The 26,721-nt window shown below is 57.4% G+C and overlaps 5 protein-coding genes across 5 annotated transcripts in view; 4 read left to right on the forward strand and 1 right to left on the reverse strand.

Annotated features, from left to right (window-relative positions):
- The window catches only part of GUITHDRAFT_114820 (hypothetical protein), a gene marked incomplete at both ends in the record, with an annotated part of 5,535 nt that extends 3,107 nt beyond the window's left edge, over positions 1–2,428 (reverse strand). Inside the window, 8 exons of the mRNA XM_005826087.1 lie at positions 173–226; positions 415–515; positions 566–610; positions 657–800; positions 846–887; positions 938–1,250; positions 1,304–1,356; positions 1,403–2,428. Coding sequence (XP_005826144.1) covers positions 173–226; positions 415–515; positions 566–610; positions 657–800; positions 846–887; positions 938–1,250; positions 1,304–1,356; positions 1,403–2,428 — 1,778 coding nt within the window. The remainder of the gene's footprint in view (positions 1–172; positions 227–414; positions 516–565; positions 611–656; positions 801–845; positions 888–937; positions 1,251–1,303; positions 1,357–1,402) is intronic.
- A 4,095-nt stretch (positions 2,429–6,523) lies between these two features.
- On the forward strand, positions 6,524–7,018 carry GUITHDRAFT_114821 (hypothetical protein; the record flags this gene model as incomplete). The annotated part of the gene is made up of 1 exon (XM_005826088.1): positions 6,524–7,018. One exon carries the CDS (start codon positions 6,524–6,526, stop codon positions 7,016–7,018), a length of 495 nt encoding a protein of 164 aa, XP_005826145.1.
- Positions 7,019–8,181: 1,163 nt separating this feature from the next.
- Positions 8,182–8,676, forward strand: GUITHDRAFT_114822 (hypothetical protein; the record flags this gene model as incomplete). Its single annotated transcript, XM_005826089.1, has 1 exon — positions 8,182–8,676. One exon carries the CDS (start codon positions 8,182–8,184, stop codon positions 8,674–8,676), a length of 495 nt encoding a protein of 164 aa, XP_005826146.1.
- Positions 8,677–9,835: 1,159 nt separating this feature from the next.
- Positions 9,836–10,330, forward strand: GUITHDRAFT_114823 (hypothetical protein; the record flags this gene model as incomplete). Its single annotated transcript, XM_005826090.1, has 1 exon — positions 9,836–10,330. One exon carries the CDS (start codon positions 9,836–9,838, stop codon positions 10,328–10,330), a length of 495 nt encoding a protein of 164 aa, XP_005826147.1.
- A 1,395-nt stretch (positions 10,331–11,725) lies between these two features.
- Positions 11,726–25,651, forward strand: GUITHDRAFT_158449 (hypothetical protein; the record flags this gene model as incomplete). Its single annotated transcript, XM_005826091.1, has 12 exons — positions 11,726–11,953; positions 12,010–12,144; positions 12,194–12,354; positions 12,436–12,985; positions 13,032–19,886; positions 20,183–22,024; positions 22,136–22,234; positions 22,500–22,643; positions 22,877–23,499; positions 23,523–23,790; positions 23,880–25,292; positions 25,481–25,651. 12 exons carry the CDS (start codon positions 11,726–11,728, stop codon positions 25,649–25,651), a joined length of 12,489 nt encoding a protein of 4,162 aa, XP_005826148.1.
- Positions 25,652–26,721: the final 1,070 nt, after the last annotated feature.

The raw sequence follows: 26,721 nt of genomic DNA on the forward strand, positions 1-26,721 counted from the left end.
GTAGAAAGAGGAGGAGGAGGAGGAGGAGGAGGAGGAGGAGGAGGAGGAGGAGGAGGAGGAGGAGGAGGAGGAGGAGGAGGAGGAGGAGGAGGAGGAGGAGGAGGAGGAGGAGGAGGAGGAGGAGGAGGAGGAGGAGGAGGCGGAGGCGGAGGAAGCGAGCGAGCGCGATTACCTGTCCAGGATTCTTCGTTTGCTCCCCCCAGTTGGCATCCCTGCCTCTCTTAACCTATCAATATGTCAGACAGGAAAGGAGGAGGGAAGAGGGAAGAGGAGGACAAGGAGGAGGGGAGAGGTAAGAAGGGGACAAGGAGGAGGGAGGTAAGTAAGGGGGGAGGGGCAGTAGGAGGATTTTCAAGTGAAAGTGAAGAGGGGAGGGATGAGAGGAAGAGGAAAGACGAGGAGTTGCAAACGTACCTCTGCCGCAGCAGGGAGAACTTCTTTGTTCCCTGGGAGGGCTTCTGCTCGGTCGTAGCGTTCTTGGGCAAGATTTTCTTCAGATACTCTCTCAGCTTGTACTGCAGAAGATTCTTATCGCCATCATCACCGCTACAATCGCAATCATCACCTTTGGTATGAGCGTTTTCTCCCAATACTCCAGCATCTCCTCGGCCTGCTCATCGTCTCATCTCCTTCCCCTCAGTTATCCGCCTGCGAACCTTCTCTGAGATGATCTTCTCTGCCCGTGAGCTCGACGATCGAAACTTGGCTGCGAGGTGCTTCATCTGCCCTGTCAGCTGGTGCGTTTGCTCCGGGTTCAGTTCCATCCCCTTGATCCTCACGAGCATCGAACACAGCGCCTCCTACCCAGATGTCACTCTCACATGCGATCTTGCAGCACGACAGACCTTGTCGTCATTGTCCTCCGCCTTATCCATCTCCTGGATCATCTAGGGAGCAGGTCAGCTTCAGCCAGGGCGTTCACCCCGCTTCCACTCACGTAAAACAGATCCTCATCCCTTGTAAGTGAAACTTGTTCTGGGACGGCAACATCATTCAGCAACACCTCTTCATCGCTCGACTCGAGGTGGGCGTTGTAGAAGGACGATTTCTTGTCCATCTTCACATCCATCCTCTTCTTCTCCTTATCCTCCTCAGTCGCCCGGTCAAAGTACTCCAAGTTCAGGTCAGGACCATCGGGTTCAATCAAGTTCCCGTCTCCGTCGATCTCGTGCAGGTCGTTCACTTTGAGGTTCCATCCCGGCTCGCTCAATATCTTCCATATCGGTGGGATGTTGAAATCCTCCCGACCTCTGTTTGCACTGGATCAGCACACCACCTCAATACCATCCCTTGCAGTACTCACTTCTCCTTTGCAAGGATCTTCTTGTAGCTCTTTGACCATCGCTGCCATTCCACCTGTCCTCGACACCTCAGCGAACATCAAGAACACTGCCCTGCCCACCTCAGGCTCTGTCTCCGACGACTCCTCCCTCATCATGGGGGTGAACTTGGAAGGGATGTGCATGCTCCCTCTCCCACGGCCAAGATCCTTCCTCTTCACCTGACGGTTCAGTGCCGGCACCGTCCTCACGAGGTCCTCATAGTTTTCCCGGAAGAATCTCGAGATCTCTTTCATTGTTGAGTTCCCGTGCAGCATCTCCTTGAGGATCTCTTGCGGAGACGCTCCCTGGGCCCGCATCAGCCTAACTCGACCTTGCTTCTCCAGAGCCTCCACTTGCAGAGAAGGGACTCTCGTCAGGCTCCCTCCTTCGCTCGCTCCCCTCCCTTCCTCCATCGACTTCTCCTGACCGCCCTCGACCTTCAGCATGTTCAGGTGGTTCGGGTCAAGTCCGTACATGGGCTGCTTGGCTGCAAACTTGGCCATCTCCACAAGCTCTGCAACTTCAGGAGGCAGTTCCTCCTGCTTTGACCCTCCGCTTTGGTCAGCACCAGCACCCCCCACCTTGAACATCCCACGAGTATCAAGGCGATTTTCAAACGCGCGCTTGTCAAACTCATCAGTCTCCGCGTCATGCATCATATCGAAAGCAGAGTTGTCCTTGACGTTAGGGATCATGGGGGCTCTTCCTTCTGCCTGTTTAGATGTTCGACCTGTTCGTTTCCCAGCGTCCCCGTCCACGCGTCTTTCCTTGGTCTCACTAGCTGCTTTCTTATCTCTCTTGGGTGGCTTCTGGAAGATTTGGAGGATCTCATCGGCAGTGTCTAGCACATCGCCAAACCCCAAGTTCTTTGTCTTTCGCGACGCCTTCTCTTTACCCCCCAACTTCTTCTCTAACTTTTTTATCGTCTCCTCGTCGTTCTCCAAGAATTGCCGTCCGCCCGACAACCTCAAGATAAGGCTGGACACATCATATGCCGACGTGTTTCCCATCAGGACAACATATCTCAAGCTCTGAGAGGCATCTGGCTCCACTTTTCGCATGGAAAAGCACAGGGTCAAAAACAAGATTGCTGGGAATTTGGACATGATTGCTTCAGGCTAAAGCGATGTTGTTACGTCAGAGAAGGGCATGAGAAGGCAAGACAGGCGAGGGGAGCAGGAGAGGAAGGTTCAGGAGGGGACGAGAAGTAGGCAAGCGCAGCTTGCCTACTCCTCACCCTTCCCCTCCCATGCCCTCCGCAGATACGCCTGCACAGACGCCGGCACATGCTGCCATGGTCAGCGCGGGGAGGAGTGCTGCTGAGCCAGGGTAGTAGTCACTGAGTGTCCCAACTGAGTTGGGGCCCCGGCGGCCGCTGGGGCCGGCGGCCCCGGGCCCGGGGCCCTGCCGCTCAGCCGCCACAGTCGGAGTTGACCGTGACTCCGACCGACGAGTCATCACTGCCGGGCGCGCGGCAGGTGACCGTGAGTAAGTTCACGGTTGGTTCTCGCCTGGCCGCTATCATCCGCGGCTGCGCCGGGCCTGTGAGACTCGCCCCCGTCACAACTGAGGTCCGACACACGGCACTGTCAAGCCACTGGGCCTCAGGCCCTCACCGTGTTCCCTAGTACTGACACTGAGGCGCTGAGCGGAAGATCCGAGGGCATCATGCCGTTCACAAACCCGGGGATATGCAGCCCCTAGCAAATCTGGTCTTTTTTTTTCTACTTTTTTGGGGGTTCACATGGGGTCCGTATATACACTCCCTGTTGACTACCCCCTGTTTTCACCGATCAAAGGAGGGGCAGAGAGACTGGACATAAGCGGGGTGGGGTAATTTGAATTCCTCTGGCGTGGAACCCTTCCCCCGCCTTGGTTTTAGAGGTACTGCAATTTTAGTTTTACCCATCACATACATGGTAGTATAGATTGTACTGTATGAAAACATATTGGTACAAAAGAGAGGTTTCATGGTACAGAAGTTCCCCCCTCCACCACCCTACCCCCTTTTTATCTCCTCACAGAGGATATTTGAATCCACAGAGAAATCCCTCAATGCTCACTGTTATGAATACTCACTGTTATGCGCATCCACCAGTCATTTATGTCGCATGACGTTTCTTCCTCAACAGCATCCCGTCACTGTGCGCCGGCTAGAGGAACGGGCTTCCTGGCAGTCTCCTCTCCATCAGGAGATTCTGTTCCTGGCCCGGAGCCGCCCCGGGTGTTCGGCCTCTGCATACTAGAGCGGACAAGTACGTGCAGCCGGGGTGGGAGCTGGAGAACGCTATCAGGGATGCGACTAGGCTGGCACCAAGAGCTGAGGAGGCTAGTCGTCCTCTTCTACGCTGGCCATGGGATGAAGGCAGGAAGGGCCAAAGAAGACGACCTGATCCCCTGTGAGGTAGGGACGATGGAGACCGAGGAGGAGGTAGAGGACTACACTGTGACTCTCAGTCTGTTTCCTTGATGTCATCGATGCCTGCAGATACCGGGAGGGTCTGCAGGAGACGGGACGGCTGCTCCCGCAGCAGGCGGCGAAAGACGTCCTGCCTCGATCATTCAACTGCTGGTGCCTGACAGCCTGAGAGACAAACAGCTTCTTTGGGAGGAAGCTATTTCGGAATTGAAGAGAAGGAAGACGTCAAAGCACTTCCTTTCAAAATTAGGGGTGTTGCTTTCAAGTTAGTCAGATTAATCGGACAAGCGAGACTCAGTGACTGCTGCAGTCTTGAGAGTCTATTTGCACAGCATGATGTCAAGTCAGGGCATGTGGGCGATCAATTTGTATATTTCTACGAGAAATATGGCATTCAACTAGCCTGACTATTGAACATGTCGTGCATCGAGCACCGACATCAACTTCAGGGAAGAGATGCATATCGAGCTGCTGCCATGATCGGGAACAGCTACATTGGACTCGGAGAAGAAGAAAACTGCTACTGCATCTAACGGGCAACTTGACCATGTGTGGGATATGCACTGTCCATGCGGTAGTCACTGATGGACCTTCACGCAATGCAGATGACAAGAAGAAATTCAACAATTCGGGTCGAGCACACTTCACTTTGTTGTGGCAGCTCCTTCAAAGTAAATTAATGTCTGAGTAAAGTCGCGTTCAATCTGGATGCCTCCAAATCTCTGTGTGAAACGTGCACAATCGTACCATTCTTTCGAACTTGAAAGAGATGCATGTGTATTGCGTCCTCTAATTTCGTTTCAAGGTGACTGTCAGTGCGCCCTCGAAATATAACGAACCTGATCCAGTTTTTATCATGTAGGGTTCATCCTTGAAAGGCACAGGAAATTCTCCGTTAATGACAGGATTCTGTAAGAGTGATGTACTGATGTTCCAACTGCACTGGCCTTTTCATCCGGGGTTTCAAGAAGGGCTTCCCACGTTTGCGAAACCAGTTAACTATACTGCCGTAGTCCTAATCTTGGCCAATTTCGGATGATTCCACTTCGAAATTTCCCATTGACATCAGTAAACCTCACACCATGACATGGTACCAGATTGAATGACATGTCTAAACCTTCAACGTGGTGTAGTAATTCAAAGTGCACAGAATGATCGAAGGCATTTGCTGCAAGGAACAACGGTGCCTCTTGGATGTATCTCATGCGAATGAAGAGGATCAACTTGTTCTCTTGCTCCAATCTCCTCCTTTTGGCAATGCCGAGCGATGAGGCAGCCCTTGACGACGGTGGCCGCCCCGATTGCGCCGCCATTGTCCGTCAAGGCAAGGAGGATTGCAACTGGTACTGAAAGTAGTACCATAGGGTATGTGTCGGTACCGTACTGTAACTACCGTTAAAATAACTTGTAAAGAGGATTGTTGAAATAAACTAAAACAAATGGGTACTATGAAGTGGGGTCTCTAACTCGTTTATCAAAATAGCACGCCTAGAAAAAAAAACAACCCTACCGAAAAATTTAAGTGCCAAATTAACGAAAGGCCTGAAAGTGAACGGCATGCGTAACTGTGCATATGCTCAGCACGAGTCCCGCCAAAGGCCGGGCCTTCGCCGGAGTCTTCCCATCATCGCAGTCGCCAGCACTGATGGACCGAGTCTTGCAGCCTCGGACGATGCGTTCCGCTTTCCGAGTGTGACGGGCCGGTGGTGGCTGGGGGATCGCCGCAGGCTCGGCGAATCCGATACGGTCAGCTCAAGGCCTCCCTCAGTGTCCTTCGCTGCCATCATCATCGCGGGTGCGTTCCGGTATGCGTCTGAGTCATTCCTTCCGAGTTCGGAAGTTCAGCAGTTGGCAGGCCCTGAGGATTGGGCTTGGTTCTCGCTGTCTTGACTCTCAGTTCTCTTGCCCGTTTGGCCCGTGCGACGGTGTCACTGAGGCCCAGCTTCCTCGTTTCCTGATTGACCGTACTTTGAGTAAAGAAGTTTACTGACCGTACGTACCGTCGTATGCCGCCCCCGGCCCCCGGGCCCAGCCTATTTCGGGAGTCAGTCAGTTCATTCAAACCTCGAAGTCTGTGAGAGGCCTTCCACTACTCAAAGTTAAGTTAAAAAAAGAGAGCGCTACAGGCTAGAGTAATAAGTTCACAAGACTTCACAGTGATGACTGTCGGTGACTTCAAGGATGACGGATGACTGCTGCATTAAACTTACCTGTGGGTCTTTTTTTATGGTCCTCGTACTGATTTTTGACCGTTAACTTTGAGTAGTAAAGACTCAATAATAGTCAAGAAGTTAGTACTCCATTAAAATTATTTCCCTGCGGGTCTTATGTTCCTCGTACTGATCTTTGACTTAACTTTGAGTAGTAAAGAGTTAATAACAATCATATTGACTGCTCTCGCTCTCTCAGTAGTAAACTTGCTTTCCTCCTCAGTTGCCACGTGTTATATTTACCCCTGACCCCTGTGATGACTCCGTAGAACCCCCACCCCCCCTGGTCTTACACGACTCAATACTCTACCCGGTGACCGGTCCTCTAGGGATCCCAAGATGACGGTCTTTCTTTCACCGATTAAAAAAAAACAGTGAGCCCTCTCCTGCCCTCCTATAAATCAGACCCTTCCCCTCCCCCTCTCCCATCCTCAGCCGAAGCCCTCCCTCCCTCCTCCCTCTTCCCTACTACCCTCGCCCGCCCTATCTCCCTCCCCTTGCTCTCGTCTCCACGCTCGTCCCCTACAGCCAAGACCCTCTCTTCCACCACCCCTTTTACCACCCGGCTCATCATGCACCATCCCTCCGACGACGAGCAGCTCTCCCTCGCCAAGGTCAACGACTGGCTCAACGCTGATAACGGTCGCTCCTGTTCTTCGTCGTCAGACCTGCCCCACTCCAAGCGGTCGTCACCCGGACGACACCATCCCAGGGCCGCAGCCCTCGCCAGGACGGCTTCGTGCCCTAGTGGCGGCAAGATCGCCGAGCGAGACCAGCCCGCGCCTTCCTCCAAGAGTCTAGACTCCCTCGTCATCAGGGACGAGGAGCACGCCAGCTCTGAGTCCGCGCTGTCGTCGCTCCTGACAAGCCTCTCCTTGAGCTGGTTGGAGAGGACGTCGTCCGGGACCAGCCTCCACAACAAGGACACGAAGCCCCTACCGCTCCCAGCGACGACGAGAGCAGGGGGCCTGCATGACTGGGAGGAGAAGGCGCTGGCGGCTTCCCTGCGAGCTCGCTGCATGGGCGTCGCATCAGACTCGAGGCGGCCGGCGTCCTACAGCATGTGAGGGCGGGCATGGCAGGGCTGAGAGGCGTGAGGCAAGGTACATAGGTTAGCTACCCAGGCGTGATCGCAGTCTGGATGAGGCGACGCTACGAGGAGATAGAGGAGCGTTCATGATTTTGATGTATATCGCATATGAATGTATACTAGCGTATGAGCTCAGTGTGTCTGTCTGCATGGCCGGGGCTTGAGCATGGCCGATCTAGGCATCGTGCAGGCACCATGATGTCTTGCATGGGGATGTGCGTAAGGGGGGCGAGTCGCCGGGCCGGGGAGAGAGGCTAAGGACAGGGCCGTGAGATAGCAAGGAGCTAGCTGATCGCGTTGGCTACAAGCGTCGCATGTGTCATGCTGAGGTACGACATGACGGTCAGAGTCGGAGGCTGACAGTGTGCGAGGTCGGCGTACAAGATAGCTAGCCGGACGTGATGTCTTGTACACAAGGGACTGAGATGTCATCATCAATACCAGGCTACAAGCACAACACGGATACAGTACGGAGCCCGATCCGTCCTGTTTCCCATGGTGCGCTCAGCGCTTTAGTCGCCCTCCGCGCTTGAGGCACTCATCGCAGTCACTCCTCGTCGCTCACGGTACGGGAAGAGGGAACTCAAGCTGTTACCAAGACTGAAGTAGACGTCGTCTCCTGCTTGATGTCGGCATGATCGCCTATCCCTGCCACCCTCCTCGCCCCCCCGCCTTCTCACGCTCCTGGCCGATCTGACAGCAGTTTCCTTGTGTCAAGTTGGTTTGCTCCTGCACAAGAATGGACGTGCCTGTAGTTCGAAACTGGCTGACAAGCGCGTATCTCTTAATGACTCCGTGTAGCCCCCACCCCCCCGCTAGTCTCATCGTATTGCCTGTCCACCACCCGTCCTCGCCCCTTCCCTCTTCCCCGGCTTCGTCTTCCCCTACGACATTCGTACCCATCCATCGCCCCATCCAACCACCGGTCCTCGTCATGTGACCGTCTTTTTTTGACCGACCTCGGTATCCCCTACTCCCTATAAATCAGACACCCTCCTGCTCCCTCTCTCTCGTCCTCAGCCGAAGCCCTCCCTGCTCCTCCCTCCTCCCTCCCTCCCTACTACCTTGCTCTCGTCTCCACGCTCGTCCCCTGCAGCCAAGACCCTCTCTTCCACCACCCCTTGTACCACCCGGCTCATCATGCACCATCCCTCCGACGACGAGCAGCTCTCCCTCGCCAAGGTCAACGACTGGCTCAACGCTGATAACGGTCGCTCCTGTTCTTCGTCGTCAGACCTGCCCCACTCCAAGCGGTCGTCACCCGGACGACACCATCCCAGGGCCGCAGCCCTCGCCAGGACGGCTTCGTGCCCTAGTGGCGGCAAGATCGCCGAGCGAGACCAGCCCGCGCCTTCCTCCAAGAGTCTAGACTCCCTCGTCATCAGGGACGAGGAGCACGCCAGCTCTGAGTCCGCGCTGTCGTCGCTCCTGACAAGCCTCTCCTTGAGCTGGTTGGAGAGGACGTCGTCCGGGACCAGCCTCCACAACAAGGACACGAAGCCCCTACCGCTCCCAGCGACGACGAGAGCAGGGGGCCTACATGACTGGGAGGAGAAGGCGCTGGCGGCTTCCCTGCGAGCTCGCTGCATGGGCGTCGCATCAGACTCGAGGCGGCCGGCGTCCTACAGCATGTGAGGGCGGGCATGGCAGGGCTGAGAGGCGTGAGGCAAGGTACATAGGTTAGCTACCCAGGCGTGATCGCAGTCTGGATGAGGCGACGCTACGAGGAGATAGAGGAGCGTTCATGATTTTGATGTATATCGTATATGAATGTATACTAGCGTATGAGCTCAGTGTGTCTGTCTGCATGGCCGGGGCTTGAGCATGGCCGATCTAGGCATCGTGCAGGCACCATGATGTCTTGCATGGGGATGTGCGTAAGGGGGGCGAGTCGCCGGGCCGGGGAGAGGGGCTAAGGACAGGGCCGTGAGATAGCAAGGAGCTAGCTGATCGCGTTGGCTACAAGCGTCGCATGTGTCATGCTGAGGTACGACATGACGGTCAGAGTCGGAGGCTGACAGTGTGCGAGGTCGGCGTACAAGATAGCTAGCCGGACGTGATGTCTTGTACACAAGGGACTGAGATGTCATCATCAATACCAGGCTACAAGCACAACACGGATACAGTACGGAGCCCGATCCGTCCTGTTTCCCATGGTGCGCTCAGCGCTTTAGTCGCCCTCCGCGCTTGAGGCACTCATCGCAGTCACTCCTCGTCGCTCACGGTACGGGAAGAGGGAACTCAAGCTGTTACCAAGACTGAAGTAGACGTCGTCTCCTGCTTGATGTCGGCATGATCGCCTATCCCTGCCACTCTCCTCGCCTCTCCGCCTTCTCACGCTCCTGGCCGATCTGACAGCAGTTACCTTGTGTCGAGTTGGTTTGCTCCTGCACAAGAATGGACGTGCCTGTAGTTCGAAACTGGCTGACAAGCGCGTATCTCTTAATGACTCCGTGTAGCCCCCACCCCCCCGCTAGTCTCATCGTATTGCCTGTCCACCACCCGTCCTCGCCCCCTCTTCCCCGGCTTCGTCTTCCCCTACGACATTCGTACCCATCCATCGCCCCATCCAACCACCGGTCCTCGTCATGTGACCGTCTTTTTTTGACCGACCTCGGTATCCCCTACTCCCTATAAATCAGACACCCTCCTGCTCCCTCTCTCTCGTCCTCAGCCGAAGCCCTCCCTGCTCCTCCCTCCTCCCTCCCTCCCTACTACCTTGCTCTCGTCTCCACGCTCGTCCCCTACAGCCAAGACCCTCTCTTCCACCACCCCTTGTACCACCCGGCTCATCATGCACCATCCCTCCGACGACGAGCAGCTCTCCCTCGCCAAGGTCAACGACTGGCTCAAGGCTGATAACGGTCGCTCCTGTTCTTCGTCGTCAGACCTGCCCCACTCCAAGCGGTCGTCACCCGGACGACACCATCCCAGGGCCGCAGCCCTCGCCAGGACGGCTTCGTGCCCTAGTGGCGGCAAGATCGCCGAGCGAGACCAGCCCGCGCCTTCCTCCAAGAGTCTAGACTCCCTCGTCATCAGGGACGAGGAGCACGCCAGCTCTGAGTCCGCGCTGTCGTCGCTCCTGACAAGCCTCTCCTTGAGCTGGTTGGAGAGGACGTCGTCCGGGACCAGCCTCCACAACAAGGACACGAAGCCCCTACCGCTCCCAGCGACGACGAGAGCAGGGGGCCTGCACGACTGGGAGGAGAAGGCGCTGGCGGCTTCCCTGCGAGCTCGCTGCATGGGCGTCGCATCAGACTCGAGGCGGCCGGCGTCCTACAGCATGTGAGGGCGGGCATGGCGGGGCTGAGAGGCGTGAGGCAAGGTACATAGGATAGCTACCCAGGCGTGATCGCAGTCTGGATGAGGCGACGCTACGAGGAGATAGAGGATCGAAGTTCACTGTTATGATCTTGATGTATATCACACATGAATGTACGGTATACACACCATGCCATGGGAAGCAAGGGCTGCGCTGCCTCATCCTGGCCTCATCGTTCAACTTACGGTAGTAGTTTATTGACTGAAAAGCAAGACTCAATGAGGCAGGGACAACCCCACCTACCCTTCAGTGCTGGTAAAAATTACCCCTACTCATTCAAAATCACAGCCGTGATAACCGTTTGTAACTGTTGGTTTTTATTGTGATCAATAGGCGGGTGATAGCAACTAGGGGGTACTTTGCCTTCTAACAATAGTCAAAAAGGGGGTGGTATGAGGGGATGGGTGGGGGGTGGGGTTCGCCGAGTAATGCCCGAAAGAGCGAATGGCGGGAATTCTCGAGGTTGAGGAGGAGGAGCAGAAGATGATCTAGTTTTTGACCTCCTGCTTCCTGTCGTAAGATGAATGCATCAGAAGAGAATGAGCTCTCAGAAGCCCAAGAGCTGCCGTCCGGCGGTCTGGTGGCGATTGAGAGGATTGCTCAGTTCATCGGGTCACTTGCTACCTCCATCCTGGAGGTCAGTCCGAAGGAATGCGCGACTTCACTCCAAGGAGAGGACAACCTCCAATCAATGCGCCTGTTTATCTCAGAAAGAGATGTTTCCTCCATCCTGGTTGTGTCTCAACCCAGCAATTCCTCATCGAAGCTGTCGCTCTACACAGGTTCGTACCAGTCAACCCTCCCTGCACAACCTGATCTTGCTGACGGTTGCATGCCCCTCAGATGTCGCAGCTGACTGGAGGAAGGGAGACCAGGCGGCAAGCGCCATCGTCCTGATCAAGACCAACCCCACTTTAGAGCAATCCACCCCCCTCAATGCTCAAATCCAAATCTTCACCTTGGGCCAGGAAACCGTGGTCGATGTCATACACACATACGTCCAAAGGTCGTTCAGGCCGCTCCTTGAAACACATCACACCAAGCAGGGTCAGGGAGGGGGAGCTGAAGCGAACACAAAAGACGCATTAACGGGCATTTCGCTGGTCCGGAAGAAGGTTGCGGAGCTCGAGCTTGCCTTGAGGAATTGCCAAGAAGAAGTCAAAGTGCCAGATATCAACCTCAGTGAACATGTTCATGGAGAGATTCGAAGTCTCATTTCGAACATCAACGCCTGCAGCAATCAGCAAGACAGAGAAGAGATCAAAGAACAGTTTCTTGCCAGGTGCAAGTGTGGTCCAATAGTCCACTGAACGCTGACGAGAGACTATCAGGTGCAAGGGCAGTGAAGACCTGAAGGACTCGATGTGCAAGAGCATCCTTTCCTGGCACAAGGAGCTCCATGACCTCTCCTCCCTCTTCGAGAAACGCATGTCGTCACAGGCTGATTCCAGTCCCTCGAACGAGAGGGAATTCTGGATCAAAGTCGAGAAAGTGATGACCAGTGTATCGGAGCAAACAAAGATGCAGGAGGTTGATCTAACGCTAGAAGTCGTGAAGAAGCTGAAGATCCGTGGGCACATCCCCAAGCAGGTTTGCCCTTGTCTTTTGCTTCACCGTCCTGTAAACTTTGGTTTCACCTCCTCCAGTTCGAAGAAGATGTGGCAACTCTGCACTCAAAGCTAGACCATGCTCAGAAGATCAATATCCTCATGAAAGACTTTCCCGTCAACGAAGTGCAAACAGCACCGGACTTCCAAACTGTGGGCGGCGCTGTGCTCAAGGTATTAGTTCCCATGTTGTGAAAGTAAACCACTAAAATTCCACATTCAGGTTTTTGAACATCTGAAGAAGCACTTGCTTCGCTCCCGCTATCCCATCTCCCGAGCTGGCTTCTTGCTAGAATCAGTGTCTGCAGACTTGAACCGGAAACTTCAGGAAATCCTCAAGCGCAAGATGTTGATGGATCTGAAATATGACGACTTCGTGAAAGTGTGCGGCCATTTCCATCCCAACCTGGTCAAGGGCTATCAGAGCAAGGCGGCAGACAGTGCAGCAAAGTCTGACAGCTGGAGCTTTGAGAGCTGCAAGAGCATCTTTGACGCCTGGGAGGCGAAGGAGCGAGACTTCATCAGCGACACGAGCAAGTTCAGGAAACTGAGCAAGGACGCTTCCTCCGACAGCGACAAGCTGAACCTCGAGCACCAGAGGCTGGCAGACAGGCTGTCAGCCGTCTCTTCCTTCCGAACCAGCCACGAGAACCTCAAGCTGGTGATCGTCAAGGTGATGAACTCGTCGGACAGGAGGGGGCAGAAGCACGCGGGACTGTCAAACTTGCAGTTCAATGCCTTGCAGGTCCTCAAAGAAGCCTTTGACATCGTCCGCTCGCTGGATGTCCTTGACATCTCGAAGGAAGGGCAGGACGCGTGGGAGGCTGCTTCCTCCCAGTACCTCGACATGATCGAGCGGGTTGAGTCGCAGATGACGATGACGCTGCGGAACAGCCTCGGGGCAGCAAAGGATGCGAAGGAGATGTTCAAGATCTTCTCTGTCTTTAGCCCTCTGCTAGTCCGGCCGAGAATCAGGTCGGCGATCCAGGAGTACCAGAACAAGCTTCTGCTACAGGTACCCACTGCTCCTGCCACCTCTTCGCCTGACTGGCTGTGAACAGGTGAAAGACGATGTCAAATCTCTGCAAGAGCGCTTCAAGAGGAAGTACGCTTCCTCCGAAGCTCTCCGCATGTCCCACGTACTCGACCTCCCCCCTGTCGCCGGTTCCATCCTGTGGGCCCGGCAGGTGGAGCGCCAGCTGAAGATGTACATGCAGAGGATTCAGGATGTGATAGGGGAGGGCTGGGAGGAGCATCCGGAGGGTCAGAAGCTGAAGCATGAGGGGGACGCGTTCAGGGAGAAGCTGGACGTGACTCAGAGGTTTAGGAAGTGGCAGGAGGAGGTTCTCAACGGCAACCAGCTCCTGATCGACTCGTACAACACGGACACTTTCCTCTCCCACCCGTTCCGCATCTCCGTCACTGCGCAGAACGAGGTTTCTCTCGAGGTGAACTTTGACTCGAATCAGATCTCTCTCTTCAAAGAGGTCAAGAGCCTCGCGCTGCTGGGCTTCAAGATCATCCCATCCATCGAGAAATATTCCCTCGAGCTAAAGAAGATCTTCCCCTTTGCCACCTCCATCTCTGAAGCCATTCGGATCTACTTCCAGGCCTCCTCCACGGTTGACGCCACCGTTCACGTGCTGCTGGCGAGGGACAGGCGGAGGATGCACAACCTGATCAAGATCGGGATCGATCAGAAGGTCTTCCCCTGCCCCAAGGACATTCAGCGAGAAGTTCTGAGAGACTTTGAGAAGTTTCCAAACTTCCTCGAAGACTTTCTGAGGAGAAGAGAATTCGACCACCTGGAGATTTACTCCCGCAAGCTCTACGAGTGTGCTCTCTCCTTTCAAGGTAAAGTCCATGCGGTCCACGCCAGGTACTCGACGTTGGACTCACTGATTCAGAGCTTGAAGACGTGTCAAGTCGACAAGAAGTCCTTCCAAACAATCATGTCAGCCATACAGACCTCAGTGTCGGATCTAGAGCTTGAGGGCTACTCGAACTTGTCAAGTTGGGTGGATGATCTTGACAAGAGGATTGAGCAGATTCTCTCGGAGAGGCTCATGGAGATCGTGAGCAGTTGGGTCATGTCAATCCGCGCCATGTCAGACGACGTTGAGGTCCCAGCAGAGGTCCAAGCAGAGGTGGCAGGGGAGGAGGGAAAGTCGTTCTCTACATTTCTCGACCTCGTCTCCAGCTCCAGGACCCGCCACGAGATCAAGATCCGAGACTCTATCCTGCAGGTGGAGCCTCCGATGGAGGCGGCGAGGGCGAGGCTGTTGGACAACTTCTCGGACGCACTCTCGATTATCGGAGACCTTGACAGGGTCAAGCACACGGCCTACTCCGAGTTCACCGATACCAACATGGCAGACGCCTCCAGTGCCAAGTTTAAGGACCTTGTCTTGAAGCTCCCGGCCGACCTGATGTGCAAAGTATTCGACCTGGTGGACCAGCTCGTGCTGTCCTCGGGCAAGTACGCCAGCTCCTGGCTCAACTACCAGGCCCTGTGGGACATCGACACGTCAACCGTGATCTCGAAGCTGCAGGACCAGGTGGAGGACTGGCTGGACGTGCTGAACCAGCTCAGGGCGTCGCGGTCGATCTTTGACACGGTCGAGACTGAGAAATCCTTCGGCCCGGTCACCATCGACTTCTCCAAGGTGCAGCATGGGGTAGCGATGAAGTACGACATGTGGCATAAGGAACTTATCGTAGCCTTCAGCTCAATCCTCCTCGAAAAGTTCCGCCAGAGGTTCAATGAGATCCACCAGTGCAGGGTCCAGCTGGAAGACCAGCTGTTTGTCCAGGAGACTTCGCAGGCCGTCCTGTTCCTGACCCTCATGCAAGACCTCGAGAGCCGCAAAGAAGTCTGGGAAAGGGACAACCAGACGTTCGGGCGAGCTGAGCGGACGCTGAGCAAGCACAGGTTCCGGTTCCCCTCCGACTGGTTCTATTTCGAGAACGTGGAAGGGGAGATGATGGCATTTATGCAAATCTTCACCAAGAAGGAGCAGGAGCTCAAGGTGGAGATCCCGAGCCTCAGGTCCAAGGTGAGCGAGGAAGACATCGTCGTCTCTGAAAGGATCAAGACCTTCGTGTCGGACTGGAGCTCGAACAAGCCGCTGCAAGGAGGAATCGTTCCCTCCGTCGCTCTCAACAACTTGTCCATCATGCAATCCAACGCCGTGGAGCTGCAGCAGAGCTCGACGCGGCTGGTGCGGGCCAAGGAGATCCTGGGGATGGAGCACGTGGAGGCGGATCGGCTGAGTGTGGTGGTGGAGGAGATAACGGACCTGAAGGAAGTTTGGCGAAGTCTGGTGGAGCCCTGGGAGAAGCTGCAGGCGCTGGGGGAGACGGCATGGAACGCGGTCATGCCAAGGAAGGTGCGAGCGGCACTTGACGACATCCTGCAGTCCCTCCGGGACCTCCCGACGCACGTGCGGCAGTACGCGGCGTATGAGCACATCAGCAGGAGGTTGAAGAGCCTGGCGAAGGCCAACGTGCTGCTGGTGGACTTGCGGTCGCAGGCGATGAAGGAGCGACACTGGGAGCTGCTGGGCCAGAGGCTGGGGGTGCGATGGCTGATGAGCGAGATGACTCTGAGCTCGGTGTGGGAGTCAGACCTGGAGGCGAACGAAGGAACGTTCAAGGAAGTGATCGCCATGGCGCAAGGAGAGCTCGGGCTCGAGGAGTTCCTGAAGCAGATCCGAGAGCACTGGCAAGCTCTCTCGCTGGAGCTCGCGCCGTACAAGCAGAAGGTGTCGCTGATCCGAGGATGGGACGAGCTGTTCTCGAAGCTGAACGAGAACATCAGCAGCCTGTCCTCGATGAAGAGCTCTCCCTACTACAAGGTGTTTGCGGAGGAGGCGAGCTCGTGGGAGGGGAAGCTGATGAAGATGCGGGAAGTTCTGTCTCAGTGGTGCGACGTGCAGAGGAGGTGGGTGTACCTGGAGGGAATCTTTGTGGGCAACGCAGATATCAAGTTCCAGCTTCCCATGGAGTTCTCCCGCTTTCGGACCATCGACAACGACTTCATCTCCCTCATGCGCAACGTGGCGAAGCTCAGCCTCGTCATGGACGTCATGAACATCAAGGACCTGTCGAGCTGGCTGGCGCGCATCGACGACCTGCTGATGAAGATACAGAAGTCGCTGACCGAGTACCTGGAGAAGAAGCGCTCCTCCTTCCCGCGCTTCTACTTCGTTGGGGACGAGGACCTCCTCGAGATCATCGGCAACGGCAAGAACCCTCCCGCCATCCAGCGGCACCTCCGCAAGATGTTCTCGGGTATCCATCAGATCGGCACGGCAGGAGAGGAGGGGAGGATAGAGTCTGTCTCCTCCTCCCAGGGGGAGACCGTCCGCTTCAAGGCTAAGATCCTCTACTCTGAGCAGACCGAAGTCAACGCGTGGCTGTCGGAGATGGAGAAGGAGGTCAGGACTACCCTGTGCGAGGGGCTGGCCGTGAGCCTCAGCGTCTTTGAGCCGATTCTGAGACGAGAGGGCATGAAGAGAGAGGAACTGTTCAAGTGGATGGATAGCTTTCCTGCGCAGATCTTGATCCTGTCACTGCAGATTCAGACATGCTCTTTGATCGAAGAAGACCTTTCCTCCTCCTCCTCCTCCTCCTCCTCCTCCTCCTCCTCCTCCTCCTCCGTGTTGAGCCGATCCTCCTCCAAGTGCAAGGAGTTGTTAGAGACTCTTGCCGAGTCGATCGCCTCTGAGATGACTTTCCTCACGCGCAAGAAGATTGAGAGCTTCGTGGTTGACCTCGTTCACAGTCAGAATGTCGTCACCTCGCTTCAAGACAAGAAAGTTTCCAGCCCCTCGGACTTCGCCTGGCTGTACTTCATGCGCTTCTACTTCAACTCTACCGAGGTCAACCTGCTGGAGCAAGTCAGCATTTCCGTCGCCAACGCTCGCTTCCTCTATGGCTTCGAGTACCAGGGCGCCATCGATCGCATCGTGCAGACTCCCCTCACCGACAAGGCCTACCTCACCCTCACCCAGGCTCTTCACAGCAGGATGGGCGGCAGCCCCTTCGGGCCTGCGGGGACGGGCAAGACGGAGACGGTCAAGGCCCTGGCCAACCAGCTGGGGAGGTTCGTGCTGGTGTTCAACTGCGATGAGTCGTTCGACCTGCAGGCCATGGGCAGGATATTGCTGGGACTGTGCGAGACCGGAGCATGGGGCTGCTTCGACGAGTTCAACAGGCTCGAGGAGCGGATCCTGTCCGCCGTCTCGCAACAGATCCTGACGATCCAGTCGGCGGTGCGAGAGGGGAGGAGGGAGATCGAGCTCATCGGTCGGAGCCTCAACCTAAACCCCAGCATCGGCATCTTCGTGACCATGAACCCGGGGTATGCAGGGAGGAGCAACTTGCCTGACAACTTGAAGCAGCTGTTCCGTAGCGTCGCCATGACGAAGCCGGACTCAGAAATGATCGCACAGATCATGCTCTACACTCAAGGCTTCCGCCATGCCAGGCTGCTGTCGAGGAAAGTCGTTCCCCTCTTCCGCCTGTGCTCCGACCAGCTCTCCTCCTGCGTCCACTATGACTTCGGTCTCCGTGCCCTCAAGAGCGTCCTGGCAGGTGCCGGGCAGGCGAAGAGGGGCATGAAGATGCAGACGAACAAGGAGGGGGAGGAGGAGGAGATTCTCATCAAGAGCATCTGCGGTGCTGTGGTGCCGAAGCTGCTTCCGGACGACATCTCCCTCTTCTCCAGCCTCCTCCTCGACGTGTTTCCCAACGCGCAGGTCAAGGGCTTCTCGGACGATACCTTGCTCCCCCACATCGAAGCTGTCTGTTCTGACTACGGCTACACCGCCAGCCCTCAGTTCGTCGAGAAGCTGATGCAGCTGCAGCAGACTCTCTCCATCCACCATGGCGTCATGCTGGTCGGCCCCTCGGGCACCGGCAAGTCAGTCGCCTGGCGGATCCTCTTCGAGGCTCTCGAGAGGATGGAGAGGAAGGCCTCGCCGTCCTTACCCTCAGCGAGCAGATTCTTCCAGCTCGACCCCAAGGCCGTGGCCAAGAACTCGCTGTACGGGTCGCTAGATCCGACGACGAGGGAGTGGAAGGATGGCATCTTCACGAGTATCCTGAGGAAGATCGTCGAGAACTTGCGAGAGGATCAGCCAGGTCGCCAGTGGATTGTAATGGACGGGGACGTTGACCCCGAGTGGGTAGAGAACCTCAACAGCGTACTGGACGACAACCGTCTCCTCACCCTCCCGAACGGCGAGAGGATTAGCCTCCCTCCCTCCTGCAGGATCATCTTCGAGGTCGAGGATCTCGAGCACGCGACTCTTGCTACCATCTCCAGGTGCGGCATGGTTTGGTTCGGGGAGAACACTCTCTCCCTCCCCCAGCTGCTCGATCGCGCTCTGGTGTGCGTGCGGGGGGGCATCCAGCCAAGCTCGTGGGTGGACTTGAGCTCGGCACCCCAGCAAGAGCTGGAGAGCGTCTGCGCGTCTGCCATCGAGCCCTTGCTGAAGGCTGACGAGCTGGTGGATCAGGCGATGAGACACGCGGCGGGGCTGGAGCATGTCATGCCCTTCTGCCGTCAGCGAGCGCTGGCTGCCCTTGTGAGCCTGCTCTCCACCTCCATCACGGCGATCGCCGAGTACAACGCGGACCATCCCAGCTTTCCGCTGAGCAGGAGCACGATCGAGAAGCTGATGAGGAAGCAGCTTCTGCTCGCGACCATCTGGGGGCTCGGAGGATGCCTGCAGCTGTCGGAGAGGAACAAGTTCGCTCAGTTTGTCTGCAGCGTGTCCTCAGTTCCCCTTCCTCCCACCGGCGAAGCTGACATCCTCGACTTCGAGGTGAACATGGAGGATGGAGAGTGGACGAGCCTGGAGAGGAAAGTTCCCAACATTGAGCTTGACGCGCACAAGATCGCCTCCTCCGACGTCCTCGTCCCAACGCTGGACACCGTGAGGCACGAGCAGCTGCTCCAAAGCTGGCTGAGGAGCAGGAGACTCTCGATCCTCTGCGGGCCCCCAGGGAGCGGGAAGACAATGACGATCGCATCGACCTTGCGCTCCCTCCCCGATGTCGAGCTTGTGTCTCTCAACTTTAGCAGCACCTCCTCCCCCGACCTTCTGCTCAAGACCTTCGAGCACTATTGCACGTATATCAAGACAATGGAGGGAGCGATTCTGGTGCCGCAGGTCAGCGGCAAGTGGCTGGTGATCTTCTGCGACGAGATCAACCTGCCGGAGACGGACAAGTACGGTACCCAGCATATCATCTCCTTCCTCCGCCAGATCGTCGAGCTCGGAGGCTTCTGGAGGCCCAAGGACCTGACGTGGGTGAAGATGGAGAGAGTTCAAGTCGTCGGGGCCTGCAACCCTCCCACTGACGTCGGGAGACATGCGCTTTCTTCTCGTTTCCTTCGCCACGCCTCCCTCCTCTACGTCGACTTCCCAGGTCGAGAGTCCCTTCGGCAGATCTACGGGACGCTGTGCAGGTCGCTGCTGAAGTTGTCGCCCTCCCTCCGATCGTTTTCCGACTCCGTGGCGTCCGCCATGATCGAAGTGTACGAGACGTGCAAGAAGCAGCTGAGAAGAGATGCGCACGCCCACTACATCTTCAGCCCCAGGGAGCTGTCCAGGTGGATGAGGTCGTTGTATGAGGTTATGAGACAAAAAGATCTGATCAGTGCCGAGACTCTCGTCCAGCTGCTCCTCCATGAGGGGCTCAGACTCTTCGCCGACCGGCTGGTGGAGGAGGAGGAGAGGCAGTGGGTCGACCGGACGATGGACGAGGTTCTGTCAAACAATTTCTTCGGAATCGACATGGGCGCTGCTCTTGCTCGCCCTGTCCTGTTCTGCAACTGGTTGTCAAAGGACTACTCGGTTGTCGACAGGGCGAACCTGAGGGAATTCCTAAAGGCAAGGCTCAAGGTGAACGACCTTCTCCCCTCTCCACCACTCCCGTTCCCTCCCTCTTGCCTCCTCCCTTCCCCCTGTCCCGTCCTCCTACTCCTTCTCCTTGTCTCCTCTCCTCCCGTCTCCTCGTCTCCTCCCCGTCTCCTCTCCTCTACCCCCCCCACTGTCTCCACTCCTCCTCTTCGACTTCCTCGGCTTCCCTCTTCGTCCTCCTCCACGTTTCTCTCCTTCTCCTCCTCGTCTCCTCCCCTTCCGCAACCCCGCACTCCCTCCCTCCCTCCTCTCTCGCATCTTCTTACTTGGTCCTTCAGGTCTTCTACGAGGAGGAACTCAACGTCCCCATCGTTGTCTTCAACCAAGTCATCGACCATGTCCTCCGCATCGACCGCGTCCTCCGCCAGCGCTTCGGCCACTGCCTCCTCATCGGAGCCAGTGGGGCTGGTAAGACAGTCCTGTCGCGCTTCGTGGCATGGAGCGGGGGACATTCGGTGTTCCAGATCAAAGCGCACCAGGGGTACAAGCAGGCAGACTTCGAGGAGGACCTGAGGAAGGTCATGAAGCGAGCAGGCTGCAAGGGGGAGAGCGTGTGCTTCATCTTCGACGAGAGCAACATCCTCAGCTCGGGCTTCCTCGAGCTGATGAACGCACTGCTGGCTTCAGGCGAGGTGCCAGGGCTCTTCGACGGGGACGAGTGGTCGTCCCTGATGCAGCTGTGCCGGGAGTCGGCGCAGCGGGAGGGCTTCATGCTCGACACAGAGGAGGAGCTGTACAAGAGGTTCACCGACGAGGTCCAGCGGAACCTACACGTCGTCTTCACTATGAACCCTTCCAACGCTGAGTTCACCAGTCGCACCGCCACGTCTCCTGCCCTCTTCAACCGATGTGTGGTGGACTGGTTCGGAGACTGGACAGAGGAGGCACTGAAGCAGGTAGCTGAGGAGTTCACCGAGGCGCTGGACCTGGAGGCAGGATGGGAGGATGGCGAGAGGAGGAGGCTGCGGTCGGGGCTGATAGAGAGCCTGTGCTTCGTTCACCAGGAGGCGACGAGGATGTGCGAGGAGCTGAAGAGGAAGGACGAGCTGAGGCTTCACATCACCCCGCGGCACTACATCGACTTCATCCAGCAGTTTGTCAAGCTCTTCAGCGAGAAGAAGTCAGAGATTGAAGACCAGCAGCTGCACCTTCACGTAGGGCTCAAGAAGCTGCAGGACACCCAGGAGGCCGTGCAGGTGCTGAACCAGAGCCTCGAGGCGACGAGGACCGAGCTGACGGCCAAGGAGAAGGCGGCGAACGAGAAGCTGCAGCAGATGGTTCACGACCAGCAGGAAGCTGAGAAGCAGAAGAAGCAGACGAGCGAGGTCAGGGAGGAGGTGGAGCAGCAGCAGCAGGAGATCCAGAGGAGGCAGTCGGAGGTCTCGCAGGAGCTGCTGGAGGTTGAGCCTGCTGTGCAGGAGGCGAAGTTGGCGGTGCAGAACATCAAGAAGTCGCAGCTGGATGAGGTAAGATCGATGATGAACCCGCCAGCTGGGGTCAAGGTGACGATGGAGGCGATATGCGTCATGCTCTTCGACGTGAGGAAGCCGACGTGGGACGAGATCCGCAAGCACATCAGGAGGGAAGACTTCATCCCCGGCATCCTCAACTTTGACACCGAGGCGTTCAAGAGCGACGGCGGCCGCATGAAGGCCGTTGCCTCGTTCCTGGACGACCCGGAGTTCACCTTCGAGCACATCAACAAGTCCTCCAAGGCCTGCGGCCCTCTTGTCAAGTGGGTCTGCGCGCAGCACAAGTTCGCCAGCATCCTGGAGAAGGTCGCGCCGCTCAGGAAGGAGGTCAAGCAGCTGCAGGATGCTGCGAGCGAGTCCGAGCGCCGACTGGGGGAGCTCTCGGCGCTAGGGGAGGAGCTGGAGGAGAAGATCGCGAGCTACAAGTCGGAGTATGCTGTGCTCATCAGCGAGACGCAGGTGCTCAAGGGGGAGATGGCGCGGGTGCACGAGAAAGTTTCGAGGTCGGTCTCCCTCCTCCACAACCTTATCGGGGAGAAGGAGAGGTGGGAGAAGCAGTCAAACTCATTCGGCTCCTCCATCGTCACCCTCGTCGGGGACGTCCTCTTGTCTTCCGCTTTCCTCGCCTACTTCGGCATGTTTGACCAGGTCCATGATCTCTTCCTAGTCCTCTGCCCCTCTGCTCCTTTTCTCACTCCTCCTCCCACTCCTCCTCCTACATAACGTGCTGCTCCTCAATGTCCTAATGTTGCACTACAGGATGCTCGCTCTTCGCTCTTGAGGAGGACCCTTCAATTCCTCAACAAGGTCGGGCTGCCGGCAAAGGAAGATTTGAGCTTTGCAGAGTATCTCAGCAAGGTAAAACATCCACTCTCCCCTCTCTCCTCTCCCTTCGTATCGACTCTCCTCGTCCTCCTCCTCGTCCTCCTCCTCTCCCCTCCCCTCATTCTTCGCTGCTCACTCCTCTCGCTCCCTACCTTCTATGCCCTTCTTTCAATCTTTCACTCTCCTTCCTCCCTCCCTCCCTCCCTCCCATCTCTTCTCCTATGTTCACTCCTCCCTTATCTCCTCCTATGTTCACTCCTCCCTTCTCTCCTCTTCTCCTCTCCTGATCCCCTGGCAGCCGGACGAACGTCTCTGCTGGCTGTCACTCGGTCTTCCTTCCGACTCGCTCTTCGTCGACAACGCTGTGATGCTCAAGAGATACAACCGCTACCCCATGGTCGTCGACCCCTCGGGCCAGGCTACCTCCTTCCTCATGCGGCTGGTAACCAAACCTCCTCTCCTCCTCCTGTCCCTCCCCCTCCTTGTTACCATGAACATGTCCTCTTTCTTCGTACTCTATCGCACCCTCCTCCTCCCCTCTCCCCTTCTTCCCTCCTCCTCGTCCCCCCTCGTTCTTCCCTCCCTCCCTCCTCCTCATCCCCCCTCCTTCTTCCCACCACCACCACCTCCTTTTCTCCTCCTCCTCGCATGAGTCATCTTGACTCCCTCCTCCAGCACAGCGAGCGGCAGATCATGAAGACCTCGTTCCTCGACGCCTCCTTCATGAAGCATCTCGAGAGCGCCCTGCGCTTCGGCACCCCCATCCTCGTCACCGACGTGGAGCGCGTCGACCCCATCCTCAACCCCATCCTCAACCGCGAGATCTCCAAGAACGGAGGAAGGGTCCTCGTGCGCCTCGGCAGCCAGGACATCGACTTCTCCCCCTCCTTCGCTCTCTTCCTGAGCACGCGCGACCCCTCCTGCCACTTCAGCCCCGACCTGTTCAGCCGCGTCTCCCTCATCAACTTCACCATCACCCCAGCTGGACTCCAGGACCAGACGCTGAGCCTGGTGCTGAGATCGGAGCGGCCGGACGTGGAGCAGGAGCGGGAGGACCTGCTGAAGCTCCAGGGGGAGTACAGGCTGAGGCTGAACCAGCTGGAGAAGGCCCTGCTGCAAGCTCTCTCCGACGCCAGTGGCAACATCCTCGACGACGACACAGTGATCGCCTCCCTGGAAAGGATCAAGAAGGAGAGCCAGGAGGTGGAGGAGAAGATCGCGCAGCAGGGGGAGACGCAGGAGCGGATCGAGGAGGTAACAAGACTCTTCGAGCCCTTCGCTGCCACCAGCGCGCGGGTGTTCTTGCGCTGCAGTCCATGAGAGAAGTTCACTTCCTCTATCACTTCTCCGTCCAGACCTTCATGCACATCTTCTCTCGCGTGACGGAGGAGGCGAAGGCTGACCAGTCCCCCGACCGCACAGACCTCCTCCTCCGCCTCCTCTTCAAGATCACCTTCGATCACGCTAGCGTCTCCCTCCTCGAGCGGCACAAGCTCCTCCTCGCCCTTCGCTTCGCCCAGCTGAAGCTGCTGGGCTCTCAGCTCGAGCTGGATACCTCGGACCTCAACTTTCTCTTTGGCAAGTCTGCCGTCGACGGCTCCTCCCCGCCTTCCCGACTGTTTCTCAGCTAAGCAGGTAAGCGCTGGCTCCCCTCTGCTCCCCCTGACCTCTCCCGCAGGCCGCCAATGTCGCCATGCTCAGCAAGTCGAGCAAGTTCGCGTCTCTGCCTGACCTCATCTGCAGCGACGCCTCCTCCTGGTCTTCCTTCCTCTCCTCCGAGCATCCTGAGCAGCAGCTGCCCTGCTCCTGGACCGGCGACTCCCCCGTTGACGTGGACGTGGCATGGCGGCGGGTTCTGGTCTGCCATGCCCTCCGGCCGGATCGCCTGCAGGCAGCCTGCGGTCTCTTCGTCGAGCGAGTCCTCGGCAGCGACTTCCTCGCCTCTTCCTCCCCTGAGCTCCGCCAGATCCTCGACAGCAGCCCCGCCAACCAGCACACCTTCATCCTCTCCTCCTCTGCCGGCTTCGACACCAGCAGCCGCGTCGAGCGACTCGCGCGGGACCTCAGAGTCTCCTGCGACACGCTGGCGATGGGATCGCCCGAGGGCTACGAGCAGGCAGAGAAGCTCATTGCGTCCGCTGCCTCCAGGCAAGGGGCGTGGGTCCTCCTCAAGAACGTCCACCTCGCCCCCAGCTGGCTGCTGCAGCTGGAGAAGAAGATGCACCGCATCGACCCCCTGCCCGGGTTCCGCCTCTTCCTCACCATGGAGTTCTCCTCGCAGGTCCCGCAGAGCCTCTTGCTCAGCTCTAGAGTCGTCGTGTACGAGCCGCCGGTGGGGATCAGAGCCAGCCTGCTGCGCTCCATGACGTCGTCGAGATCGCAGAGGATGGAGGAGGAGCCGGCTGAACGCTCTCGCCTCCACCTCCTCCTCTCCTGGGTCCACAGCGTCATCATGGGGAGGATGCGCTACTGCCCGCACGGGTGGTCCAAGAGCTACGAGTTCAGCGAGGTGGACCTTAGGAGCGCAGCAGACATAATCGACGAGTGGGTCGATAAGCTGGCGGCCGGAAGGTCCAACGTGGCGCCTCAGAGGCTGCCGTGGGAGGCGATACAGGCCCTGATCTCCTCGACCTGCTACGGGGGAAGGGTCGACAACGAGTTCGACCTCTCCATCCTCAACTCGCTCCTCCTCCGCCTCTTCCATCCCTCCTCCTACTCCCTCGACTTCTCTCCCATCCCCCTCCCCGCCGAGTCGGGGCTCCTCAAGCTCCCCGAGGGACGAGGGACAGATTCATTCCTGCAGTGGATCCATTCCTTGCCCGAGCGGGAGGAGCCCGCCTGGTTGGGCCTGTCCTCCGACTCCGACCTCCTCCTCCTCGCCCGAGAATCCGAGAAGATGCTAGGGGAGTGGGAGGAGCTGCTCAACAGCTACTCGGGCGACGAGCGACTGGTCGACTCAGCGCAAGTGAGGAAGCAGGAGAAAGTTCCACGCTGGACCAAGACCATCGTCAGCATGGCGGAGAAGTGGGAGCAAGAGCTGCCTGCTGCTGTCGAGACTAAGTTTGACCCCAAAAGTGGGGACGCTGTGCTGGTAACTTCACCTTGCCCTGTCTCCTTCCTCCCTGTCTTCTCCTTCACCTCAACTTGATCTGACTCCCTTCCTCCTTCGTGCCCTCCTCTTCTCCTTTCCCCCCATCTTGCCCTTCCCTCCTCCTCCTCCTCCTCCTCCTCCTCCTCCTCCTCCTCCTCCTCCTCCTCCTCCTCCTGACTTGCTCCCAGCGCTTCTTGAGCAGAGAGAGCGACATTGCGGTCAACCTTCTCAACCTCGTTCGCGCTGACATCAGCAGCATCCTCTCCTGCCTTCGCGGCGACGCTGCTCTCACTAACCACGTGCGGGAAGTGATCTCCGACCTGAGGAGAGGACTCGTGCCCAAGACCTGGTCAAGGTGACTTGTTCTCCTCCTCCTACCTCGACCTACTGCTCCACTTGCTCCTGCTCCTGCTCCTGCTCCTACCTCGGACTCTTGCTGCTCCTGCTCCCTGCTGCGTCTGCCCTAACTCCCTCACTCCCTCACTCCCTCCTGAACTTTTCTCCCACTTCTCTTTTCCTGTTCCTTCCCTCATCTTCGTCTAGTCTCCTCATCCTTCTCCTCCCTCCCCTCTCCGTCCCTCCTCACTCTCTTCGCAGGAATCACAAGATCTCCTCCCTCCTCAAGCCCGACAGCTGGATCAGAGACCTCGTGCGGAGGATCAAGCATCTGTCTCAGGTGGCTGCTCATCTGCAGCAGGGGGGGAATGTCCTCGCTCAGCCCGTCTGGCTGGGAGGCTTCTTCTATCCCGGGGCCTTCCTGACGGCCTTGAGACAACTGCAAGCACGGAGCCAGGTAGGAGAGAGGTGGCGAAGGAGGGCGGAAGAAGGGAAGAGGATGGAGGGAGGTAGGAAAGAGCAAGGGAGGTTTGGTTCGAGAGGATTGGGATGCGAGGGACGGAGGATGAAATGGAGGACGGAGTGGAGAGAGGAGAAGAGAGCCTGGTAGAGGAGAAGGTGCAGGAGGGCAGAGGAAAGAGCAGAGGAGAGGCAGGAGCACAGGCCCTGATGCTCGCTTGTCTTGCAGAGAGTGCCGCTCGAAGAACTGAAACTGCGAGTGAGGATCGGGGCGGAGCAGGGCGAGGACGGGGCGTCTGTACAAGTGCGCGGGAGCTGCTTGCATGGAGCGCGATGGCAGGAGGAGAAACAAGTCCTGACGTGCGGCGGAAGCCAGCCGGCACAACTCGCTGCCCTGACGCTGAGGTCGGACATGCCTGCCCTGGTCACGGCTGCTGATTCTTGTGTGCAGCTGGGAGAAGGAGAAGGAGGAGAAGGAGGAGGACAAGGAAGAAGAGGTCACCATCAAAGTCCCTATGTACCTCACAGAAGCGAGAGGAGACGTGTTTGCTGTGGTAAGTCGCCGGAGGGAGAGGAGAGGAGAGGAGAGGAGAGGGGAGGGGAGGGGAGGGGAGGGGAGGGAGGAGAGGAGAGG

This window comes from Guillardia theta, assembly GCF_000315625.1.
Source record: "Guillardia theta CCMP2712 unplaced genomic scaffold GUITHscaffold_78, whole genome shotgun sequence".
Classification (NCBI taxonomy): Eukaryota; class Cryptophyceae; order Pyrenomonadales; family Geminigeraceae; genus Guillardia; species Guillardia theta.